General features: G+C 28.8%; 2 protein-coding genes across 2 annotated transcripts in view; one reads left to right on the top strand and one right to left on the bottom strand.

The window, feature by feature from the left end:
- Nucleotides 1-3123, top strand: part of LOC111633099 (alpha-2-macroglobulin receptor-associated protein-like) — an 18472-nt gene extending 15349 nt beyond the window's left edge. The window contains exons 4-7 of the mRNA XM_023377630.1: nucleotides 1901-2011; nucleotides 2086-2321; nucleotides 2397-2555; nucleotides 2629-3123. Coding sequence (XP_023233398.1) covers nucleotides 1901-2011; nucleotides 2086-2321; nucleotides 2397-2555; nucleotides 2629-2688 — 566 coding nt within the window. The 3' untranslated portion in view covers nucleotides 2689-3123. The remainder of the gene's footprint in view (nucleotides 1-1900; nucleotides 2012-2085; nucleotides 2322-2396; nucleotides 2556-2628) is intronic.
- A 1282-nt stretch (nucleotides 3124-4405) lies between these two features.
- Nucleotides 4406-24519, bottom strand: LOC111633101 (NFU1 iron-sulfur cluster scaffold homolog, mitochondrial-like). The gene is made up of 8 exons (XM_023377632.1): nucleotides 24394-24519; nucleotides 21029-21147; nucleotides 16389-16591; nucleotides 16175-16289; nucleotides 11473-11576; nucleotides 5145-5279; nucleotides 4969-5058; nucleotides 4406-4921 (listed from the first exon to the last, which is right to left on the bottom strand). Exons 1-7 carry the CDS (start codon nucleotides 24459-24461, stop codon nucleotides 4978-4980), a joined length of 825 nt encoding a protein of 274 aa, XP_023233400.1. The 5' UTR covers nucleotides 24462-24519; the 3' UTR covers nucleotides 4406-4921; nucleotides 4969-4977.
- Nucleotides 24520-24791: the final 272 nt, after the last annotated feature.

Here is a 24791-nt window from a genome sequence, read left to right as displayed (position 1 = left end):
ATACAGTAGAACCTCGAAAACTCGGCCTAATGTGGACCGAAGGGTGGCCGAGTTTGTGAAAATGCCGGGTTATCGGGAATGGGGTTAAAAAAGGATAAGTATGCGTTTTTCCTCAGAAAATACTGTACTGTACTTGTATGTATTGTTTACTTGAGAATATAACAGAGAATAAACTGCCCAAATACCCTTAAACAAAGGAAAAGCACGTCCTTTATGAAGGCATACAGCCTTTACTACATGAAAATGAAAATTAATGAATACACTGTGTACAGTAATTTATCTGATAAGACAGACCTCAGAAAAATATTATGAGAGCTTTTATACTTTTATAAAGCTGTCTATAATGAAAATTAATTAACTAAGGATTTTTTTGCCTTGCCAGGGTGTGGCCGAGTTATCCGGAGTGCCGGGTTATCGAGAGCCGAGTTTTCGAGGTTCTACTGTATTAATAAATGATCTGACTATACAATGCTTACAGAAGACAAAAATTTGTTTTTTATATTTTGAAATCTTCATGGTTTACTATTAGTCAGCTCAAACTATAGTATTTTATTTTGTCTATTGGAGATTAATTCAATTTTGAGAATGTTTTTACAATACAGAGTGCTTAGATGTATTATAAAAGAAAAATTCATGATGTACAAAGTACTAGTTCTAATGACAGAAGGTGGAAGCCAGTGCAAAGAGCAGTTCTGAAATTTATAAACTCAGCAAATTTTGGCTTGCTGCACATGTGTAGAAGATATCTGTGTCCTGCATTGCTGGAGAGATATCAGTTGTCATGTGGATGCTGAAACAGAGGTATTTTGGGTTCTTTTGCATGTGGAATTAAAATTTCTGACACCCAATGCCATTTTCATCATGAGTACAACCTTGGAGTGATGGTAGATGAAATGGGATGTTTGTTCTGATGACAATGACTGGTAAACATGCTGATTGTAAGATGTCCAAGGAAAATGCTGCGTGGATTTGATAATTATTTCAGAGAAGCATGAGGAAGTCTATCTGACAGACTAGTGTGCAGCTACAAATCCCACCAACAGTACATAGAATACTCCATAAAGGTTATGCTTACATATGTACAGTATAAGATTCAACTGCATCAACAATTGAAGTCAAAAGACAGGTCAGTATGGAAAAACTTTGTGGAAATGCATTGTCCAAAATTGATGACAACAACACATTGCTAGACCAGATATGCTTTTCAAACAAGGCAATGTTCCATATGTCTCAAAAAGTAAGCAGACATATTTGCTGCATCTGATTCTGAAAATTTGCATATTGTGCATGAACATGAACAGGATTCTTGTGTTTAGTGTGAGATCGTGGACAAAATCATCAATCATTTGTTTCTTGGTGGCCATGATATAAAAATATGTCATGTCTCAGCTTCATGAAGGAACAACTTTCCAACAAGATGGGCTCTTTACTTTTCCAATGATGATCACAGATTTTTGGATAATGATTTCACTACAGGATGGATTTGGAGAGGATCACTGTTGCATGACTCCCATATGCTACTCTGATACATAATTGAGAAGAATTACACAAAATTTGTGCTGTAATTGACAATGTGATGCTACAAATTCTTCTCAACACATGAACTGAAGTAGAATATCAGTTGGACATTTGCCATGTCACTAGTAAACTTTGGAAGGTTCAGAATGTATGCTAATTCTTTTTATTAAATATCTTAACTGAAATATCCTGTATATATTATGTATTTAACGTAGAATTCAAATGTCTGATTGAAAATGTCTTTAGTACAATTGACAATTTAATGAAACCGACTTTCTTACAAATGGAGAAATTTTCATTAAAACATATTTTTTTTGTGAAAATTTTAAAATTTGTATTATTTACAATAAAATTTGAAATAAATTAAAATTATTTTTTATAGATGAAGAACTAAAAACTCTGAAAGAAGAATTTCAACATCATCAAGAAAAGCTAAACTTGTATCATAATTTACTTGATGAAATTAATAAAGATGCTGCAAGTTCAGCACCTGGTAAATTTTCATTTAATATTTTGTATAACAATTTTTGTATCAAGATAATAATTTTTAAACTTTGATATTTTTAGAAGAAATGGATAATTCGGTGGAAACATTAATGAGAGAGGAAACTAATAAAAAGAATTCACCACATACTCAGCAGATGTTAAAAAAACAATATCATGATCTTAGACAAGATTATGATTATTTAGCTGGAAAAGTTTTGAAAGGCAAAGGAATTATTTTTGAAGAGGGCCGTGTAAATAAATTATGGGAATTAGCTCAGAAAGCTGATTTTACATCAAGTGAATTAGAATCTCTGAAGGTCTTGAAATATTTTGTATAATATACAATTAAAGATAAATTATAAAAATGCTTAATGTCATTCTTTTTCTTTTAGGAAGAATTGCATCATTACGAGCATCGTGTTAAAAAGCTGAAGTTTTTGGAGGCAGAATTAGATTTTTCTAATGAAAGACATGAATCAAAAAAATATGTTGAAGACAAATCTGAAGTTCAAAAGCAACGAGAACAACGTGTAAAAGATTATAATTATAAGGTATTTATCATTTTTAAAATAAAAAACTGTTAAGAGAATTTCATTTATTTCTTAAAACTGATTTTATTTGTAGGTAAATAAAATTCATAATGAGATAGAATCAAGAATATTACAGCGTCACCTGGAATTATAATTATAAATTCATTACTACAGTAAAATTATCTAAAATTTTGCCATAGTTTATTGATATTTTATTTAATGTATCTGCTATTAAAGAATTTTGAAATTAAGTATAAGGTAAACATCTCATTTATATTATTTAAATGTTAAACTAATTGGAACATTTCTTTATACAAATAATAATATATATTTTTTTGTAATTTTTTTTGATTACAACAAAAAGTGTCTTCCATATTGTAAATAAAACATTTAATTTTTTTTATTGTTTGTTTCTTAACAAATTATTTTAAAATCTGTTATAAAATTGTTAAACATTTGTCAATAGTTTTCAACTAAAAAAGTTCCACTGATTTTTGTAAAATAAAATCAAAGTTGTAATTTTGTACTAAATATCCACAAAGCTATAAGTATTGTACAGAATAAAATGCTTAAAACCAATCATTTTGAAAACATATTCTGAAGTTTTATATCTTGTTATTTGTTTTGTAAAATTACATGTTTACAGTATACAGTGTATTACATTACATTAAAAGAGTAGAGTGTCTGTATGTGCACAGACTTTACCTCTAAGAAATTAGAAGAGAAAGTGATAGTAAGTAGGGAGGGAAAGATTGAAGGAAAGTGTCGAATCATTGAACGTCTGCATCATAATTGTTGAACAAGTAAAAATACAGTGACAAGACAAAGTATGTTCAGTAAACAGTATAAAAACAAACATGATAAGTTTGCACGTGTGGGTGAGTGTGTACAGCAAAGGGGATATAAACACAATGTTTTAACAATTACAAAGTACGCGATTTGTGACCGCTTTACAAATATAATTTATACAAATACCGACACTTGATAAAGGAGTGGAGTATTATTATGTAAAGTTAGATATAGAACAAAACCTGAATATTAGTTATTGATATGGCTAAGTCTTATATTTACATGGATAGTGCTGTAAATTGGATTGACAAAGAGATAATACATTATAAAATTTAGCATTAAAAACATTGAAGAAACTGATTATGTTATACCAAGCTATATCTTCTTTCTGATACATATCTAAATACAAATGCATGAGTATAGGTAATCAGTAGTGGGCTATTCAATGGCTAGTCACCATGCACCCAAAATCTTATCTTGGCTTCTATGAAAGACAGTGACACAGTTTAAATCACAAAGTTGTAGAGCATTTCAAATTAGTACAAAATTTCGTCTACTAAAAATAAAGGGGGAAACAGCTGGACATCAAAAATGTGTGGGGAAACTGCGAGGCTTCTCTTGCATGATCTCGTGTTCACACAAATAATTTATTCTTCTAAAGGATTGTGCATTTATATTCTTTTAAAACAAACTAAATGCTCCGAGTCCGAGTCCTTTACATAGTTGGTTTCCTCAAGTGCAAGATGCCTCTCACAGTTCCACCACCCATTTTTCCATTCATTGAAAAATTTATCATGTCTGTGCATTAACTGATTTTGCTACCAGTTCAACTCTGTTTTTTGTTTTTATTAGATTACAAATTTGTATTATATCCTGAATCATGTTGCACTAATATCAATAAATACATTAACTGTTAATAGCAATACAAGCAGATTGGATAAAATAATTATGAATATTTTTTATTCCATTTCATATAAAAACAATACATCATCATTTGTTGTCATTAATCAATGCATTTAATGTATTTTAATGAGAATTTTCTGAAAAAATTTTCTATAATAAGTGAACACATTTTATATTTAATGTAAAAATTATTCATTATGTCTTTTTAAATAAAAATAATTGTTTTTTAACGAATCAAAAATTAAAATTATGGCCAGATTATGGAGAGAAATATAAAGTTTTAAATATTAGAAATAATTGATAAGGTGCTTCTATATATGACATCCACACTGGAAGAGGGAAGGGACTACAATAAGTTGAACAAGAGGAAGGGGGGTTGAGTTCAGTTGATGTCTATTTATTTCATTAATTTTATAGAGTTTGCACATTTTATTACATTTATTTCAGAATTTCTACTTATGGTATGTATAAATCATAGTGATAAAGGTTTCAAGGGGGATAGAGTTCTATTGGACATCCAAATGAGAGAAGGTTGCAGAAAATTGGACAAGATGGGAAGGAGGAGTAAAAGTTTCAAGAAAAATGCAGACATAATTTATGGATAGCCCCTAAGTTGTTTCTAGTATTAAAAACTCTTTTTAATTAAACTTGACATACTCAAACTATTCTTATTTTAAATTTGTATAATTTATTAATTTTACATAGTAACTTTAATATATTATATACTACTATACATTATTAACTAATGTAATCAATCAGGTTTGTTATTCTTTATTTTAATTTCAAAATTTTTAAATTCTTCCAGAGCTTTATCGTCAACTTCATCAGTTATCTGAAATAATAATTGTTTGTTATTTTTATTATAAAACAAGATTTGATATAGTTATATAATAAATTACTTTTTTACTATTTACTAACCTGTTCAACACCCATTACATCTGGAATATAAAATTGTAGCATATTTTGTACCCCATTCTTTAAGGTCACAACAGAACTGGGACAACTGGTACATGCACCTTGCATTTTCAGTTTCACTATACCATTTTCAAATCCCTTTAATAAATAAAGATTTATTTTATTTATAATTAGGCAATAAAATATGTTGAATGCATTTTATTTTATTTTATACCTATTCAGTGCATCTGCAAAATATGTATATTAGCATCAGTCTAATCACATGTAACTAAAGTAAACCACTTTTTTTAGTCAAAATACTTTCATACATTCCTGTGATAAAAACTTTTTCATTCAGGTCATTAAAAACAACAAAATATACATTAAAATATAATTATTGAGTTATTTGACTTTAATAATCTATTCTAAATCACAATAGACCACTGCTAGATAATTGAGTTTAATAGCTATTTGCAATTGGGAATCAGTTTTTAATAAATTGGCTTACTTCAAACTTTTCTCTAGTTATTAGTCATACTTTTTCTGTCATCTGTATTAATACTGTTGCTTTCCTTCTATTGGTTTTCTCTTTGAAACCCACTTCCATGCAGGTAAACTAGAATGTTCCTCCATTCTGTTATACCACTGTTTCATAATTCTTAATCTGTAATTTTTCTGCATAAAGCTATTTTTCCTAATCCTAAGTCCTTTAAAGCATGCTTGATCTTGTCTCATAACTCATCCTTCGCTGATGTATAAAGCAAGTATCACTGGAGTTATGAAGGTTTTTGTGAAAGTATATTTTCCTCTGGTGTTTAAGAAGAGTTTCGTTTCTTATATAACTCATCCTGTTAGGATGATAGGAATGCATGCTCTTATCTATTACTTTGTTAAATGGAGAGCATAAAGCTAGCTAAGATAAGAGTTTTTTTCTTTGTCTCAAAGATGTAAGTGAGAACATTGTGTTATCTACATTTGCTTTAGATAAATAACAGAAATCTTTGTATCTTCAATATAAAACATATGTTACTGTGAAAGACCAAAATTAGAAAATGTTGATATTCTCTGGTGAATGTCGACACATACAAAATACATCGGTGAAAGGCCAAATATTTGGTTATATTACATTTGAACAATTGCCGGTGTATGTCGACAAGCACAGATAAGCTTTTATGGAGGTCAAAACGATACCCGAGAAGCCAATGTCGACAGAGAGGTGACAGTCTGTCGCCAAACCCTTTGTGGGTAGCCGGAGGTAGGACAAGGTCGTACCTCTTTTCCCGGCAATGGTTTGGTGGTAACCACTTTGTCACTGGATGGCATTTTTGTTCTTTTGATCCTGTGAGTTGGGGATCAGTTTGTCACATTGAGTGATGGAGGATAAGAGGGATCGTCGGTAAGGCATTAGTGATATCCGAATAAAAGACACCATTAACAGATCAGTTCATAATCATGTAATAAAGTAATCAGTTCATAATTTGTAAAGAAAAGTTACTTTCCATAGATGAGATTTTTTTCTCAAGAAATATCGCTGAGAGAAGCAGCTGCAGCTAATTCGAAAAGTGGAGGGCAAGGCTATACACGCTGTCATTGCAAAAAAAAAAAAAAAAAAGTGTTCCACAAATAAATGCAGCTGTAAATCAAGGGACTCTTGTGCAATTTGAATTGTCATAACAGTTTAAGTTGTTGCAATAAATAAAATTGTATAACGTTAATCACATAATTTATATGTAAGCTTATTATTGTATTATTATTGTATTCTTTAATGATTTAGAACGTACTGTTTGTTTTAGGTTCAACAGTTTATTTACATGTGCTGTTACTTAAGCTTTCTCCTATTTTGACATATTAAAAAGTTGCATTTTTGTCTTAACGTAATAAAAATATTTTTATTTAACATTCACCATCAGTGCATGCTGAATGTCGACATTTGCCGGTATAAGCGAGAAATAATGATATTTAGCAAATATTTCATACATACACGAAATGACTGTGTGAATGCTGACATTCGCCAGATATCAGTCATTCACAGTAACATATATATTACAAAAAGGATGGATAGGATAGTGTTAGGGAAATTGAGATGTAAGAGAACAAGATTTACAGTAGTAACTTTTATGACATAAAAAAGCAAAAAAGATTTGAAAATTAAGACAAGTAAATGAAGGAAAGAACTAATATTGTTGCTATATCCTAAAAATATCAGTGGTGTATAAAAGAACATTCTGATTGAATCTTTTATAAAAGTATTAAACAGTATATTCCAGATCTTGCTTTGTTAAATTGTTTCTACTGCTAAAATAAAATAGACCATTGTAGCTTATATTTCCAGCTCATTTGTAAAATGGAGTTGATTTTTTTATTTTAATTTCTCTTTTATTTGAAATTTACTAATCTTGTTTTCTTTTCCTGTCATGTAGACACTAAGAGGGCTTTTTGAATTATACCATTTTAGATTTGGCCAGACCAACAATGAGAGTAGTGAAGGGCAGGGCCTAACATATTGGAACAGATCACCCCAAAAATTTCTAGTGTTTTTCAACTTCCTGGATCCCCAGAATGGCAGGTTGATGCCTTAACTGCCATCAAGTTGATTCTTTTTGGCTATATACTTGTACAGTACTTTTGGTTCTGAAAATTGATTAATTTAATTTATTCTTTTCCTGACAGAAAATCATACATTGAAACTAAAGTCTTTCGTCTAATTAGTATAATGTATTTTATTTTAAAAACATTAGATATTTTAAGCAGTTTCTTGTATAGAATGTCTTTTTTTCTCTATTCTTTTCAGTTTGCTTATCAACCCAACAAGTTTTGTGAAATTGTTTGACACAATTTGATTTTCTAAATTGTCTATTTTCTACTTATTGCTTTTCTTGACATTAATGCTTTTATAAGAAGTATTGCCTTTGAGCATGGAGTTAGTTCTGTGTCAGTTCCATACTTTAGAATGAGGTTGAAATTATGAACTGTGGTTATATTGTTCTTTAGGGGGGGCGCTTCTGTCTGCCGAAGCTGCTGGCGCGTTTTACTACTCACTTCAAATACAGGTAAAGAACGTATCCTGTCAAATAATTTTACGTCAAATTTTTTTTGTTTGTGCTGTGTGGTAATATTATAAGTGTTGGAAAATTTATCAATATAATTAATATGCAATGTTCGCCAATTAAAAGAGGAAGACCACCACGTCAAAAGGCAAAATCAATTAGCAGAAAGGAAACTGCTTCGACCACTAATATCAGGTTAATCACAGATTACAATGCACACGTTGAAAGAACTTCTCCTGAACCACCCTCTGCAAATGCAGGTTTGAACCCTGAAACATCACTTCTAAGTTCACAAATATCAGGTGAGTCATTTGATTTTTTATCTTCTTCACCAGGAAAATTGGAAAATTCATCTGATATGTCGGGTTTGACACTATGGAATAAAATTTCTGAATTAATTAATGTTTCTAATACGAGAATATTAAGTCAAATGACTATTATCAAAGAAGATTTGGTCCAGATTCGTAATAGTATCCAAGAAACTAAGGATCAGAATCAAAAAATGAATAGCCAAATAATTAATCTTGAACAACAAATTGCTAATCTGAAAATAGTAAATGAAAGTATGCAATATCGAATGGACAATATGGTTAATGTGCAACATCGCAATAATATAATGTTTTATAGATATCCTAGTAAAACCAGTCCTACCAAGTTAGAAGTGTTTAATCTTATTAAAGAATCATTTGAATTACATGAAGTTACAATGGATGATTTAATAGCGATTATTCCAATAACTAAATCACAGTATCCAACAATTAAATTAATTATTAAAAATCCTCAAATAAGAGATTATATTTATTCGAGTTTTATAAAAATGAAACAGCAAAACCTATCGAACCTATGGAAAGAAACTCAAATTTCACAGGACCTCACTAAAAGATCTAGATTAAGACGAAAACAATTAATTCCTTTTTTAAGCGAGTTAAGGAAAGCAGGTAAATATCCTAAACTCTGAGGTGATACTATACTGTTGGGCAATTATTCTTTGACGTATAGTTATGTGTTGGAGGAGCTGGTATACTTGGATTCTTTTACCCCGTTTACTACTTCCGAGAATACTCCACAATGACATATTATTAATTTAAATACTCCTATCCAAGACTCACGCTTTGTGGAGACTCAAATTTTAAGTCTCTTGCCTGCTGCATATAATAATAAGGAAAGTTTACACTATAATACGTACAATTAAAAAGTCTCCCATTTTGAAAAATGGAAGAAATTATATATACCTAAAAAAGAAATAATTACATTATTGTTTATTTATTGATTAATATATTAGAAATAAATAACCTGACAGATAAAATTTTGGTATATATACTTCCCGAGCAACAGCAAAAACTATTTTTGAAGTATTTTGTACATACGAAATTTTGAGAAATTCTATTCTTTTTGTTGTTATAACTGGAGATTTAAATGCTCGTATTGCAAAGTCCATGGTTTTGCTATATAAAGGACCAAACGTTATAAATTAAAACATTCGTAAATTCAAAGATGTTAAACAGAATAAAATGGGTTATAACTTTCTAAAATTAACGACTCAAGCTCAACTATATATTTTTTAATGGCAGAATTGAAAAGGTCTTGCCTTCTGAATTTATTATGTATTCACTTCGGGAAGCTCTGCTATCAATCTGTTTATATGTTCAGTATTTCTAGTAGATTTATGTTTGGAAATTCAGGTGTTAAGTTGTGATTTATCAGACCAATTTTCTGTTAGTTCGTTCTTTGGATTGAAAGAATTGTATCATATTGATTGTGTTATTACGAAGTATCAGATAATTGACTATTAATATCAACGATATCAAATCTTCTGAAGAACTGGATTTATCAATTCGTAAATTAAATATGAATACAGCTCCTGGAATGGATATAATTATCACTAAATTTATTAATCTTCTACCGCCAGCGGGTAGGCAAATTCATCTTGATATTTACAACCATTTTTATAAATATTTATTATTTTTTCACTGAGTGTACAAAGATTGTTGAAGCGCAATGTAAATTTAAATTAAAAGAAACTTATGATTTAAATTAATAAGAAAATTTCAGAATCAATTTAGAAATAATTCTGTTGTCTAAGATGTATAATATTCATAACTTTTTTGTTCATATTTTAAAGATTTTGAAATATGATAGTGTAGATTGTATGATTGGTATGTTATGTTTATTAAGTTTTATGTAATAGGATATTTAAAACATGTTTAAATGAGTATTAATTGTATTCTTGTAATTCTCTAAAGCCAACCCCCTGTAACAAGATCTTTCTTATTACAATAAAGCATTTGTAGTAATCTGTAGTAATATTGTTCTTTAGAATTTTATTACAGAGATTGCTCTTTCAAGAGGACCCTGCAGAATGAAATTCTCTTATCTCTGCTTTGGTGTCTTGTGATAGCTATTACTTGATAAATTTATTTTTAGCAAAAATTGTGATCTGCAACTTCATATTTCTTTTTTAAGTTATACCATGTTGTTATTTATTTAATGGTCTGAAATTCTTCAAAAGGAATATCAGACTAAGTGTTCAATATTATAGACTGTACAAATGAGGGACAAAAGCCAAAAGTACTTCAACCTAAAAGATCCATTGTGCATTCCACAAGAAATAACTTCAGAAGTCCAATCTTTTCAGAAAAAGATCTAAAAGAAAGGTGGGATATGTCATTAGAGCAAAAAAAAGACATTAAAGCTCTTAGACATTTTAGTTATATTAAATAATAGAGATATCCATCTACCAAAGCCGAATATTATCGGGCTAGAAATGGCTATAATACTAATAATTTAATAGACAATTTGGCATTAGAGTTAGGCGCCATCTCTTGATAAATTTAATAATTATAAATTAATTAAATAATTTAAATAATAATTTAGAATTACTGGAAGAAAAGAATCGGCCCAAAGCGGGACTCGAACCTGCAACTCCTGTTTACCATGCAGATGCGTTGCCAATTACGTTACCTGGACCTTCAGTCCAATCTCCTCTTCCAGCACATATAAGCTAACAATATAACCATCAACGGTTATTACAATGCCAGCTGGGGACACATTCAGTGCCCACAACGTTCAACTCCCAAGGCACTCAACCGGCCATTGCAAACCCCAGCAAGGCATATATAAGTAATCAAATATCTTTTCATGTTTATGGTGATTATGTCGAGAAATAAACAAAACTATGTAGTTTTTGTGGAATGTATTAAATATTTTTTTAAATCATAAATGTTAGTGTAATTTTGGCCTGTACCTTTAATATCAGACTCCCCTTATATAATATCTGATGCTAATGATATAAATCAATTACTGACCATGTAAACAATATCTCCACCATCTTCTTGAACAACTGGCCGAATTCTTGTTTCAAGAAGTTCTTTAATCATTATTACAGTTTCATCATCATCAGGTGATATAGCTATTAAAATTTTGAAAATGATTAAAATTAACTGACATGAAAAAAGTATTTTATTTCATAGTAATACATAAAAAATTTAAAAATTATACATTGAAAAATGTCACTAAATACAAGATTATTTAAAAAATAGAAAGCATAATAGAAAGATAAGCTTTATTTTTATAATAAAATAGAGCAATCAAGATTAGTCATATTAAATATTAATGTACAAATAAATGAACATACAAGACTTACAGTAAGACCTGTAAGTCTTGAATTTGAAGGGATCAAAAAATGACTAGTTCAAGTTATGGAGAGTTCTATATATAGAGGTATATGAAAACATAGAAAAATATTTATTCAGACACAAAATACAAAGCAGTAGAATAAAGGATGCAATTCTAAGATATATTTAAAACCATGATAATTTTTGAATCATTATTAGAATAATATATGAAGCTGTATAATGATTTAAATAAATATGAATTTAGGTATATCACAAAATTATCTCTCTATGCTATATTAAATTTATTCAAAAATCAAATTTTGGATATTATATTACATCAAATTTTAATATTCCCACCAGGTCTGGTGGGTTTTCCGATAAAGTGTGTTTAATACAGATGGATAAGAGAGCTAATGACAGAGTCTGTTTCATTTCCAGAACTAATAGTTTAGTTGGCACCGAGTTCAACTAGTTTGACTTAGGGAGGAACAATGTTGAGAATTTGAGATACATAAAATTTTATTTGACTTTAGAAGTACGAAAATACATTGTATTATGTAGGATGTTTGCTGTGACTCACAATCCAGTTCAACTTATGGAGGTATTTGAGATTAGAGGTTTTACTGTATATTTGAATTTAACACAAAAAATATACTCCAAATAAGTTTATGTAATTACTTTTTGTTTAACAATAAAATTTTAATTTAATTGAAATATAAATACATATTAAAATCATTTTATTTAATTGCTAATTAAATAATTAATTCAAAAGATCACTATTGTGAACCGCCGGGGAGGATGTAGGTCTCCCGATCCGGCAACAGGTCGTTAAACCCTTCTCACTGGTCAGGATGGATTAAAATGTTACCGTTCCCGCAGTAACGGGATTAAATGTTTCGGGTCGAGGGGAGGAGGGAGGGGTGCGTCGGTAAGATGACCGGCGATATACGAGTAAAGATGACACCACTTTAACAGGATAACAACGATTTATTAGNTTACTGTTAAAAGATAACTAGTTTTAATTTTTTTTATATGATGAAAATAAGATATTATAAGTGATATATTTATTCAGTTTTATAATTTATAAAGATTTGTTAAATACTGTATTTATTTTTTTCTTTTAGCATTAATGAAATTACTGTATTACAATAAGTTTTAAGTTTCATTTTAAGATTTGCTGAAAAGATAAGTATATTTTATTTAAATATACTTATCTTTTCAGAAGTTCTATATGAATGTATCTTTATATCATCTCCATATTTATAAAAAATCTACCACACTTTTAAATTTTTTATTAAACAAAGAAGGCATTCTTAAATTTTAGGTATAAGAGTATCATCTATATAACACATATATATTATTTTAAACACAATTTATTTCACAATATACAATTGCTGTTGTCATTATATTAATGAAAACAAAATAATTTTAGAAAAAATGTATTATTTTTATAACTCTAATTAATAAAAGTTACAATAAATTATTAATTAAAAATTTGATAGACTTTTCTCATTAGCAACGTGATTGCAATGTCAAATCAAAATTACATTCTCTGTCAAGTTAATGGATTAAATATGATTAAATACTTTTGTTTGATTAGATTTTTGTAATTATTGCTAATGACTTATTATTATTTTTTTAAGTATTTATCAGTTTTGAAAATAGAATATATAAAAACAGAATGTATATTGTTAAAATAAATTTTTGCTAATAATTTATGAGAAATATGAGAAGTCTGTAGAATAAAACTAATTTTATAATATACATTAATTACAAATGAAATTTATTATTAATATTCACAATTTTTTGAATAAATATTTAAACTGCAAAATGAAATCTAATTATACTGTGTTGATCCATAATGTTGTATAATTATGTTAATGTTATCATATCATATTAATATGATAATATCAATATAATCCATTAACATAACATAATTAGATTTCAATTTAAATATATTGTAATTGAATTAAAATAATTTTGTGGGATAGTTTCATGTGCCCATTAAATAATATATTCTGGAATGAATCATATAAACTTATTTTTAAAAATTACATTTTAATAGAAAATCATTCTCTACATTTCAGATTTAATATACAGTAAGACTTTGCTTAACATGGAGGATGCGTTCCTAGACAACAAAGCGCTAAATGAAACAGCATTAAACGAGGTCATTTTAACTTAGAGTAAATAGGGATAGGGGAACACATGACCAAAAATAAACAAATTTTACTTTAATTTTAAGTTATTTTTATATTAATTTGTATAATAATATATGTTAAATAACACATAAACATATACACACAGAAATGTATAGTTTAGTTTTTGTGACAAAGGTCCTGACTTTTCTGAAATTCTTGTTCTTTTGCAATAAAGTCATGTAGTTTCATTTGTTGCTTTATTCTTTCCTTAAGCAAATGTCGGTAGCAGAAAATTGCATCAAAAATGCCTTGTTTTGCTTTTGCACTCCTTTCAAAATCTGGATCATTCACTACAATTTGATCAACAATTTCGGTTATCTTATCAAACTTTTACTAAGGAAATGTGTAGAGAAATTTTTTGAGTTCTTCGTGTTCAGAATCTCTATTTTCCAGTTCCACATGAATTCCATGTTCTGCCAGTTCTTGAAGGTCATCGTTGGTAAGGCTCTCATCAGAAACCTGCTGTAACTCCTCAATATCCTGCTCGTCTATGGGTGCATTTACTTTTTGCTAGCTTCCAAGCTTGCTGAGCTGACACCTAGCACAGCCTGATGTCATACTAGCACACTCGTAAAAGTATACACAGTAATGGACACCACCATCTTTGAACAAACTCCAAGCTCATTGTGAATTCTCCGAGCATACCGAACGCACTAGGAATGCTAGCAATGACATCACAGGTGTGAAAAGTAAACTCTGTGCTCATTGGTAGCTAACAAAAAGTATACAGGCTGAACGCAATAGGGGCGAGATTGGAGCTAAAAGTAAATGTACCCTATATCTTCTAGTCCTGCTATATTGATTAGGTTGAGTTTGGTCAACCTAACGATACAACAATAGGCTCTTCTTGTTGAAAATTCTTGGATACCTTCAGCCATAACTTCTTCCACACTTCATTCGTGCATGTATCAGTTAATTCTTGCCAAGCGAAGTCGACATTTCCTATGGCATCCACGATGTTATATTTTTTCCAAATTGCACCAAACAAACATAGATTTAAAGAAAGTATGCCTTTTGCCACCTTTTGCTGATTGGTTTGTGCTTGCAAATAATTGTATTATATACGAATCAATGAAATGTCGTGATAGTTTAAATCAGGGTAAATTTTGAGTTTTTTTTAGGCTTCGAGCAGACCTTGTTATATCGAATCAGTGTTGAGAGAGGCAGCGTTGAGCAGGGTCTTAGTGTACATTATTTTTGTCAAAAATCTTTAATTAATATATATTTTTTTGTTTGTTTCTCTGTTGTTCTCTTCTTTTTAAGGTACATCTCATAAATTCCCTTATGCTGATGTTTCAATGTATACAATTAATTATTATTGACTTATTCTGAAATTGTGTCTTCTTTTAATTCTTTCTTTACTTCACAACTGGGTATATAGGTAGACACTGGGCATCTTTAACATCACTCTTTATTCAGGAATATCTCACACCAATATGCATTTTGGGCATACGCCCCTCTTCCGTCGGCTTTTTCTTTAAGACATTTGGTAAATAGGTTATAACTAATACACATCCTTTTTAAAAATACATATATTTACAATTTTTCAATAAATGTTTCTTCACTTCACACATTTTTATTCTGCCCAAGAGAATATAAATGTAAAAATTATAGTTCTTAATAACTTAATTCATGAATTAATCTATTTCCCATTGATTATTAACTTTGATATATATGGAATAATTGCAAAACTAATTAACTGCATACAGTATATCAAGGGTTACCATATTTATTTTTGATTAAATATTTTTCGGAATCTTTCACAATTTTTAAATGTTTAATTGGAAATAAATATGTTGACTCCTTATGTTACATAGTGATCCTTCGAATTATGTAAATAATGGATTAATAGAAGTCCCATTGATTATTAACTTTGATATATATGGAATAATTGCAAAACTAATTAACTGCATACAGTATATCAAGGGTTACCATATTTATTTTTGATTAAATATTTTTCGGAATCTTTCACAATTTTTAAATGTTTAATTGGAAATAAATATGTTGACTCCTTATGTTACATAGTGATCCTTCGAATTATGTAAATAATGGATTAATAGAAGAGGAAACAAAAGATAATATTTGTAATTTTAAATTTATTAGAAAATAATAAATACCTTGTAAACTATATTTTTGTATGTATTTAAATAAAATAACATCTTATATTATCAAAAAGTTAATTCAGAAATTACCTGTATCTTCAGGTGGTTGTTCATCTGTCATAACTGGAAGTCCACTTGCAAAAAAATCCATAATAACAGCAAATATATCTGGTTTCAGAAGTTTCCATTCAACTTCGTCATCTTTCTAATGAATATTTAATTATATACATTAATATAAAAATAATTTTATATCTTTAAATATTAGTTGAAAGAATTAACTTAAATATATAAAATGAATACAAACCTTAGTTATCGTAATAAAATCGGAGCCAAAAAATACTGATTTTATTCCATCAATTCTAAATAATTGTCGAGCTAGAGGAGATGTATGCGCTGACATTGCATTTGGAAAATCCACAGTTCCAGATTCTAAAACTTTTACTCCAGGAAGGAATTTCATACTGTTTGGATTTGGTGTTTCTTGAGTTTGTATAAACATTGATCTTGCTGAAAAATTCTTGTATTAATTATTTATGAATTGGTGAGTATAATATAATATTTCTTAGGTATAATATAATATTTGCAAATATAAAACAACAAATTTATTTGTTAGTTTGCTTATTAATTGATTATAAAATGAAATATATATATTTAATTATAATTGAACTCCTAAATTCCTGGAAACACAATTATATAGAAAATTTATTAATTAATTGCACTAAGAGTGAATAGAAAATGGATAGTGTAACGATGTTTTATTTCATAGAGCAACATTGTTGTTCATTAAAAATATCCTTATACTCATATTAATGATATACTAAATAAAGTACCATGAATGCATTTTATGAAATAAAGCAAGAGAAAATGTAGTATTTTTTATTGAAATTGAGAAAAAATGTTATGATTGAAATAATATAATTCAAATGAAATATGAATTATTAAATTTATACTGAATTGATAAAATTATGAATTCAGGAACAATGTCAAAATCTCAGAAACCAAGAAAAGTTTATATCTTGATTGTCAGCTTTTACTATTGATAAATGAGATAAACTTCATAAATGTGTCTTTTTCTTGGAATGGAAGCTTTAAACCTCATGTAAATACATTAAACAATAAAGTTGTGTTATTAATTAATAATGTAATTTATCTATGATTCTCTCTGAAAATTTCTAATATATATTTACATATGAAATTATACAATTCATTAATAAATTCTTCAATGTTTTATACTATGCTAGTTCAATTTGGGGACTAGATTTTCTATATGATACAGAATGATATCATGTGACCTTTCTTTAAAGATTGTTCCATATAGAGAGAATAGTACATGGACATGTTCTCTGTTGTGAGATAAATAGTTATTGATCTTTCCCATTCTATTTTAAAAAAATTTATAAAAGTTCATTATAGATTGAAACAGAATAAAGATGAAAATATTAGATTTTTTCATCAATTCATACTTAAACAGTCTAGTAATAATGTGTCAACAAATAGACTTTGGCAGATAAAGTTTATTAAAAAATTACAGTCTTTTTGAATTTTTTACAAGTTGTTTAAAGATTCAGAGGAAGCTGGAAATATGGATATACAATACACTCTTGATGGAAATTGCATTTTGTAATTCAATAATAATCAAAATTCAAAATTCTCAGGCTTAATCTCATTCATGGTATCAAAAATAATCAAATATTTCATTGGAATCCAAGTATATATCAAAGAAAATTGTCTCAACATAAAATATAGAATGACTGTTAATTCAATTAAAATTGAATAAATTCTCATTATTTATAAATAACATTATATATGTAGCAAATTCAGCCGACTTCTCTACCACGTAGCAGGAGTAGGTTGATGACACTACCATTGTGTAAGAAAGTAATCAATAATCATAGTTTGTGGGTAAGCCAAACAACTGCTCGACTCTGACCAGTCAAACAGCAAGGAGCTAGCAGAGCTAGAGTTCTATGAGTACTCTAGAATAGCTAGTCAGATTTGCTAATAGATTTCTCAGTATATCATTGTTACTGGTACAATTCTTAAGAATTCTCATTAAAATATATTTTTAAAGATTGTAAAAAATTCTGTGGAGAGCATGAAACATATAAAGTACAGTAGAGCGTCGATTATCCGAAAGTCAATCATCCGAAAGAATTCCAGTCGGTAAATTTAAATTTTCGCCAGTGCCGTGGCGCTGCAATCTCTGGCTATGTCTTGGGCTACTCAAATATTTTACGTTTTTGATACTAAATTAACTTCTGAAGTATAATTTTTTATTGTTTTTATATTTTTCAATATATTTATTTTGTTTGTACAAAATAAAACAATAATTTTTAACGATACAATAGTCTTCGTTAGGCTTAACATCGACGAAAATTCAACGCAAAGCGACACACAACGGAGAAAAATGTCAAGATGGGATAAATGAATATATTTTTTCATACACAATCGGTTATTCGAAACATCGATCTTCCGAACAACCCCAGTCCCCAATTGATTCGGATAATCGACGCTCTACTGTACTTGAAATAATATGTGTAAACTTGCAACAAGAGATCCATCTTAACTTAAAGAATCTGGTCAGATTACAAATATAAAACAGGAATTAATTCAATTATGGTAGTTAATATGTGAAAATGATTTAATTAAATATATTGCATTGTTTTGATTGTAAAAATGCTAATGTATTAAATATTTTCTCCCCATAACAGGGTTTCTAACTCTAAATACGTAATAAATATATTATTATTATATTGCAATTTATTCTTTTTAATTTCTAGACATATATAAAACATTAATGTTGTCTGTCTCATTATACTAAACATGAATTAAGATATACAAGTATGTCAAATTATGGATTAAAAATAATTATTATATACATAAACAAACATCACAAAACCCAATAAATTTGTAGAGCCTAACAACCACTTGATTATATTGGGCTACTTTTCAGCAATTATATTTAATTAATTACTAAATAATTTGTCACTAGAGATAACTAATTTAGAATATTCTGGAAGAAAAGAATTGACCTGAAGCGAGACTCGAACCCACAACTCCTGCTTACTGTTATACTAGTAAGATTGTTATAATTATTATATAATCTTACTAATTAATTTATTAAAAAATACATACAAACAAAACCATTAAATTTGTCAATAAATATTCACCAATGATTTCATAGCTACAGAACAATGTTGTCATTTGTTGAATATTTAATGATTTAACATTTAATATATAAATTTAAAACATTTGGTAAAAAAATGGACTTGGAATGACCATTTGTGTAAATCTATAACTCTTGACAGTGTATTAGTGGTTGTGATATCTGTTTTTTCTTCTTAACCATACATATTTATTTATCAAATAACAGCTGTTTATGATATTTGATATTTATTTATCAAATAAATATCAAATATCATAAACAGCCTATAAAGTTTTATGCTGCTTCCAGCTGGGGCATGTAATATATAGAAAAACTACTGCAGAACATTTCCTATCAGCATGGAGGCATTTTGCATTAAGAAAACAAATCATGTAAAGCAATGCTTACACATCATTGGTATTGGCTGTCATATTTTACTGTAGCCATTATATATGGAAGAACAAGTATTGCATTATTTTATAAGAATAAATGATATCAACACTATTCATATGAATTTATTATTAAATATTGCATTAATATTGGTGCATTAATATATCACCATTGGTGCATTAATATATCACCAATGGAGATGTGTCTACAACTGTTCGACACCAATTCACTGCATAAAATAATTTCCAGAATATATTTAAATTACAGAGGTTTTGTAGTAAATATATTTAAGGTAGACAAAGATATTTATACTGATGGCTCTAAGAATGTGTGCGTGTTGACTCCAGTACATGTGTATATATACTGAGGTAAACTCTGACCATCTTAGGAACATTTTGAGATATTGTTACCATTCTTATACATCAATATATCAGGCCAAGAAAGATGCTTTTTTCAGGATGTTAAATGGATTTTAAAATTCCTAGGTCAAACTAAAAAAATTAACGCTTACAGTGAATTCTCAAGCTGTTATTAAAATCATTAGTAAATCCAAATATTAAAAAAGAAAACATTCTGTACTTACAATATAGAATTAAAGAAATATATGATAGGATTAACTTTGTAGATGTTTCCGGTCACAAAGGTATACCAGGTAATAAAACAGCATATAGTGAGGCCAAATCAACAGCAATAGACTTGGATACTTGCCTCACATGCATACCTTCTCCAAAAACTTTGATAAGAGAAAAACTCATAATTATACACTTGGACTAACTGTTCCAAAAGTAGTTTTACTAAACAGTTTTTCCTAGTATAAAGAACAGACTACAAACTCTAATCAAAGATTTAACTTTCTCTCTTTTATGAATATGTACAAATTCATTTTAAAATTGGAAATTTTAAGTCTTAATTAGAAATGACCTTGTCGATTTGAGATGTTAGTTCAGAAACCTATATATACTTTTTTAAACTTTGTGAAAAAAACACGGAAAAAAAGAAAGAGAGTAGTTACCATAACTTTTCAGTTTTATATCTTATTTTTATGTAACCCATAATAATTTGTAAATCTTTCTGTTACAGTGATCCATTCTTTAAAATTAACTATGTAATTTCAATAAAGTATTACCAAGGGAGTAGAGGATTTATTTAAAATAAATTTATTAAGCTGTTCAGCGGATGGCAATAGTCGATTGGAAATTTATGAAATTCCAATAAGTTTAATTTACCAAATTACAATGAAAATTACTTATTTACATTTCAACAGAAATCTTTAATTATATTTGATCTAAAATAATTTTTAATAATAAGATAAGCTTTGATGTAAAATTACATTTAATTAAAAAAAAATTTATAGACATCATTTCAAAATTTATGAAGCTATTAATACTTAGAAATAATTTAATACTTACAAACTTCATAATTACAAGGGAACAATAGTTTTCTACTAAGGACACATTTATTATACAAATGTCTTGAATTTTCTCTTGTAAAAGTCATGAGAAATCTGAGTCCAGTTTGTGAAATTGAACTATTAGAAAAAATAAATAGATTAATGAAAATTAAACATACAGTGGTACTTCAGGATACAAAATTAATCCGTTCTGAAACTGAGATTGTATCATGAAAATGTCGTAAGATGAATTATTTTGTCCCCATATGATTACATGTAAAACCAAATAATTCATTCCAACACAAAAAACACTCAAATTAAAGCTAAGTAGTACATTAAAAAAAATAACTATAGTAAGAAAAACATTGAAAAATGCATTTTGTAGTTGTAAATATATAGATAACCATAATAGAATAATAATTGATAAAAAAATGTAGTTTTTATTTGTACTTTACCTTTGAGGATAGATGACGGTGGAGGTGTAAATTGGTGGCGGAAGAGAGGGAGAAAAGAAATGATACTAAAACTTAACTTACATAACATAATGTAAGTTATGTTACATAACATAATGTAACAATAACTTAACACTGATTTTTTAACTTTTCTGTTTTATATATATATATATTTTTTTAAATTTTTTATTCACTGCTTTTTGCCATCTTTCCTTCACTTCCACCAGCACTTTCACTGGATAGAGGTTGCTTGGTAAAATATCTATCCAAAGAGGTTTGGCTTTGCCTACTTTTGAAAATGTTTCTAAAATGAATTAGGCAAATGTCATTACTCTAAGCAGCAATATGTCTAGTGTGAACCTTTTCGGGATGTTTCTTTTCAATAAAATCAGTCACTTTCCGATAATACCTCGAGATTTTCTTTATCGAGCGAGATCCTTCCACGACGAAGCAAACACGCAGACTGAGACCAATGAACAGAGTGAATAAAAAATGGCGCTGCAAACTAATGTAACGTTGTATGGTGAGTTTTTGTTTATACAACGGAGCAAAATTATGTTCAAATTTCGTGTCGTATCCTGAAAATTTTATATGCTGGAGCATTCGTATCCTGAGGTACCACTGTATTTATATATAATTACTAATTATTACTGGACAACATTATTTTAAAGATTGCAAATTTTATTAAAAAAATTATTTAAAATTTCTATATCACTAATGGAACTTGAATCTAAAAAATGATAGACAAAAATGGAAGCTTTACCAAATTCATTTTTAAATTGATATTGGTTTTTCATTTTTAATTCTATGCCTTGTAGATACTAATAGCATTTTAATCATACCCATCATGGGTTTGGCCAAGCCCACAATGGGGATGATTGAGTGGAGCGAGATGGGGTTCCCTAAAAAATTTCTGAGATTTTCTGACTGTCCATGTTCAATCTCAGGTTTCTAGAGTAGTAGGATGACACCTTAACTGCCTTTACTTAATTTGATGGCTAATTGGCAAAGTGAAGCAATCTCCTAAATATTGATTAATTTATTTCAATTGGTATGAATTAGCATTGCTCAGATTGAGATCAGAAAAGATTGGCATTACTTTAATTGGTCTATTAATTTGTCTAATTTAAATACTGTAAGTTCAGCTTACTTTTTATTAATATTTTTGAAGCAGATAAACATAATATAAAATTTTATGGTATTTATGAGTTAAGAGGACGCCAGTCGGAAATAGCGATCAAAGTCGCGATTTTGAATGAAAATATCAAAATAACAATAGACTAGTAAATTTAAATCTAAAAGAAGAAAATTTAATGATAAGGTTGTAAAAATAAAAAAAAATCAATTAGGTTGATTGTAGATATCACCTATTTGCCATATTTGCTGTATACACTACAAAACAATTTGCATATTCAAGTGGTTTATTATTAGAATTTTTGAAATTTTGTTATATCTTTATAAATCGTAATTTATTGTTTGATTTAACAATTGTATTAAATTTGACAAATAAAAAATTACATTATTTGGAAAAAACGCTATTTCCGACTGGCATCTTCTTAACCCGTAAGTACCCAAAAAGACTACTTTTCTAAAAATTGGCCTTTTTGTTAACTGGTTTTCAGTATAATCTAAAAATAATACTTTTAAATTTTATAATATATCAGGCAGTAAATCTAAAAGTTTAAAAACTGTAGGATCCAACTTGGATTATATATTTATGATACTCTTGCTAAACTTATCCTTAATAAGTCTCTCAATTATCAGGCATGTGTGTTTGCCTATGCACTTCCATTTCCACAAAAATGCTAATCATGTTACATATTGTTTTCCTGTTTACTCAGATTTCATTTCTGTATACATTATTGCATGTCAGCTTGCCATATTATTTGCCTGCCTGCTTCCAGACAGAATCAGTACCAAAGGATCACATCACTCTTTGTCTCTAAGCAGGCTTTAGGCATATACACTAGCAATAATCCAGTAAATCTGACACATCTCTGTGCAAGGAACAGCCTCATTAGCAAGAGTCTAGTGTAATTTATTATTATATTAAACACAGAAATATGAAATTTAATGTATAATAAAATCAGAGGCAAATCAACTTCACTTTGGGTTCTTTGAAATTTTAACACAAACTCCTATCTCATGCTACAAAAGACGGAACTTGCAATCTCCCAAAAAAAGCCTTTAGCTCTTGACTGAAAAAAGAATCCCTGACCAGAGTTGTAGGTGTTTTGCTCGACACATCCGACCCGTTGGCTCCCGGCCCCAGTTGGGCCAAACCACTCCGCACCATTGTAGTTCTGTCACTGAATAAAACAGAAAAAAACCATGATATTCATAACACAAAAGAAAATGAATAAACTTCAAACATTCATGAATTATTCATTAAAAAGATTAGTAAAAGTGTATCTTCTACCAAAAGATCAAACGACGACTACGGATGACTTCAGGTGGGTGACGTGGACTGCGGGCAGGCGCAGAAGGGACAGATGGCGACGGCGAAGGCGGAGCGGGGAAGCGCGAGGAGAGAGAGACCTAAGGAAGGTGTTTGCGAGTGCGCATTAAAATTTTTTTTTTCGCATGGTAGACTGCCTTTTGACCATGATGTCACATGACCGGATATGACGTAAGCGAATCTTCAGGGTCTTATATTTCGCGAAGGGTCGCGCGTAGGTGGGTGGTTCATTAGACATTTATTGTTCGTATGGGGGAGGGCTACCCTTTGGGGGGTGGCGACCCCCTCATTTGGTGGGTAAATCTTACCTTAACAGATTGGATTCACATGTCAATATTGTTTAGGATCTATCAAACCGTTTTTATATGAGAATAATTATATAATAATTATGTAAAAATATTTAAATGGACAATGACTTTAATATTGATTAAAGTATATTTATCATTATTTGAAAACATTTTATGTTTTACTTGCCAATTTTTCATCATAAGACGATGTAATGAAAATTTCCAATTTGCTGTTCTGATTTTAAACAACGACATTTCTGCTACGATCACTGTAAAAACTTTTCCACATGTAAACAAATATACTCGCCCTCTATCGGAAAATTTATTTTATAAAAGAAAAATCAATATTCTAAAAAAAAATATGATAATTAAACGTTTTTTGTATATAAGAAGAGGATTTCGAATTATTTTTAATAAATTAACTATAATTTCTATTATCCCGTAGAGAAGATTTTAAAATAGGATGCTTCTATCATCTAATTTTACGCGCCGAGCTATATTCTACAACGAAAGTGATACGTAACTTAAAATGTAATAATTCTTTCTAAAAGAAAATATTATAAATTATAATAATTTCATTTTAAA

This window comes from Centruroides sculpturatus, unplaced genomic scaffold (genome assembly GCF_000671375.1).
Source record: "Centruroides sculpturatus isolate CEXI.00-Female unplaced genomic scaffold, Cexi_2.0 scaffold478, whole genome shotgun sequence".
NCBI lineage: Eukaryota > Metazoa > Arthropoda > Arachnida > Scorpiones > Buthidae > Centruroides > Centruroides sculpturatus.
Note: the sequence above shows the minus strand (reverse complement) of the source record. Positions and strands in the feature narration are given on the sequence as shown.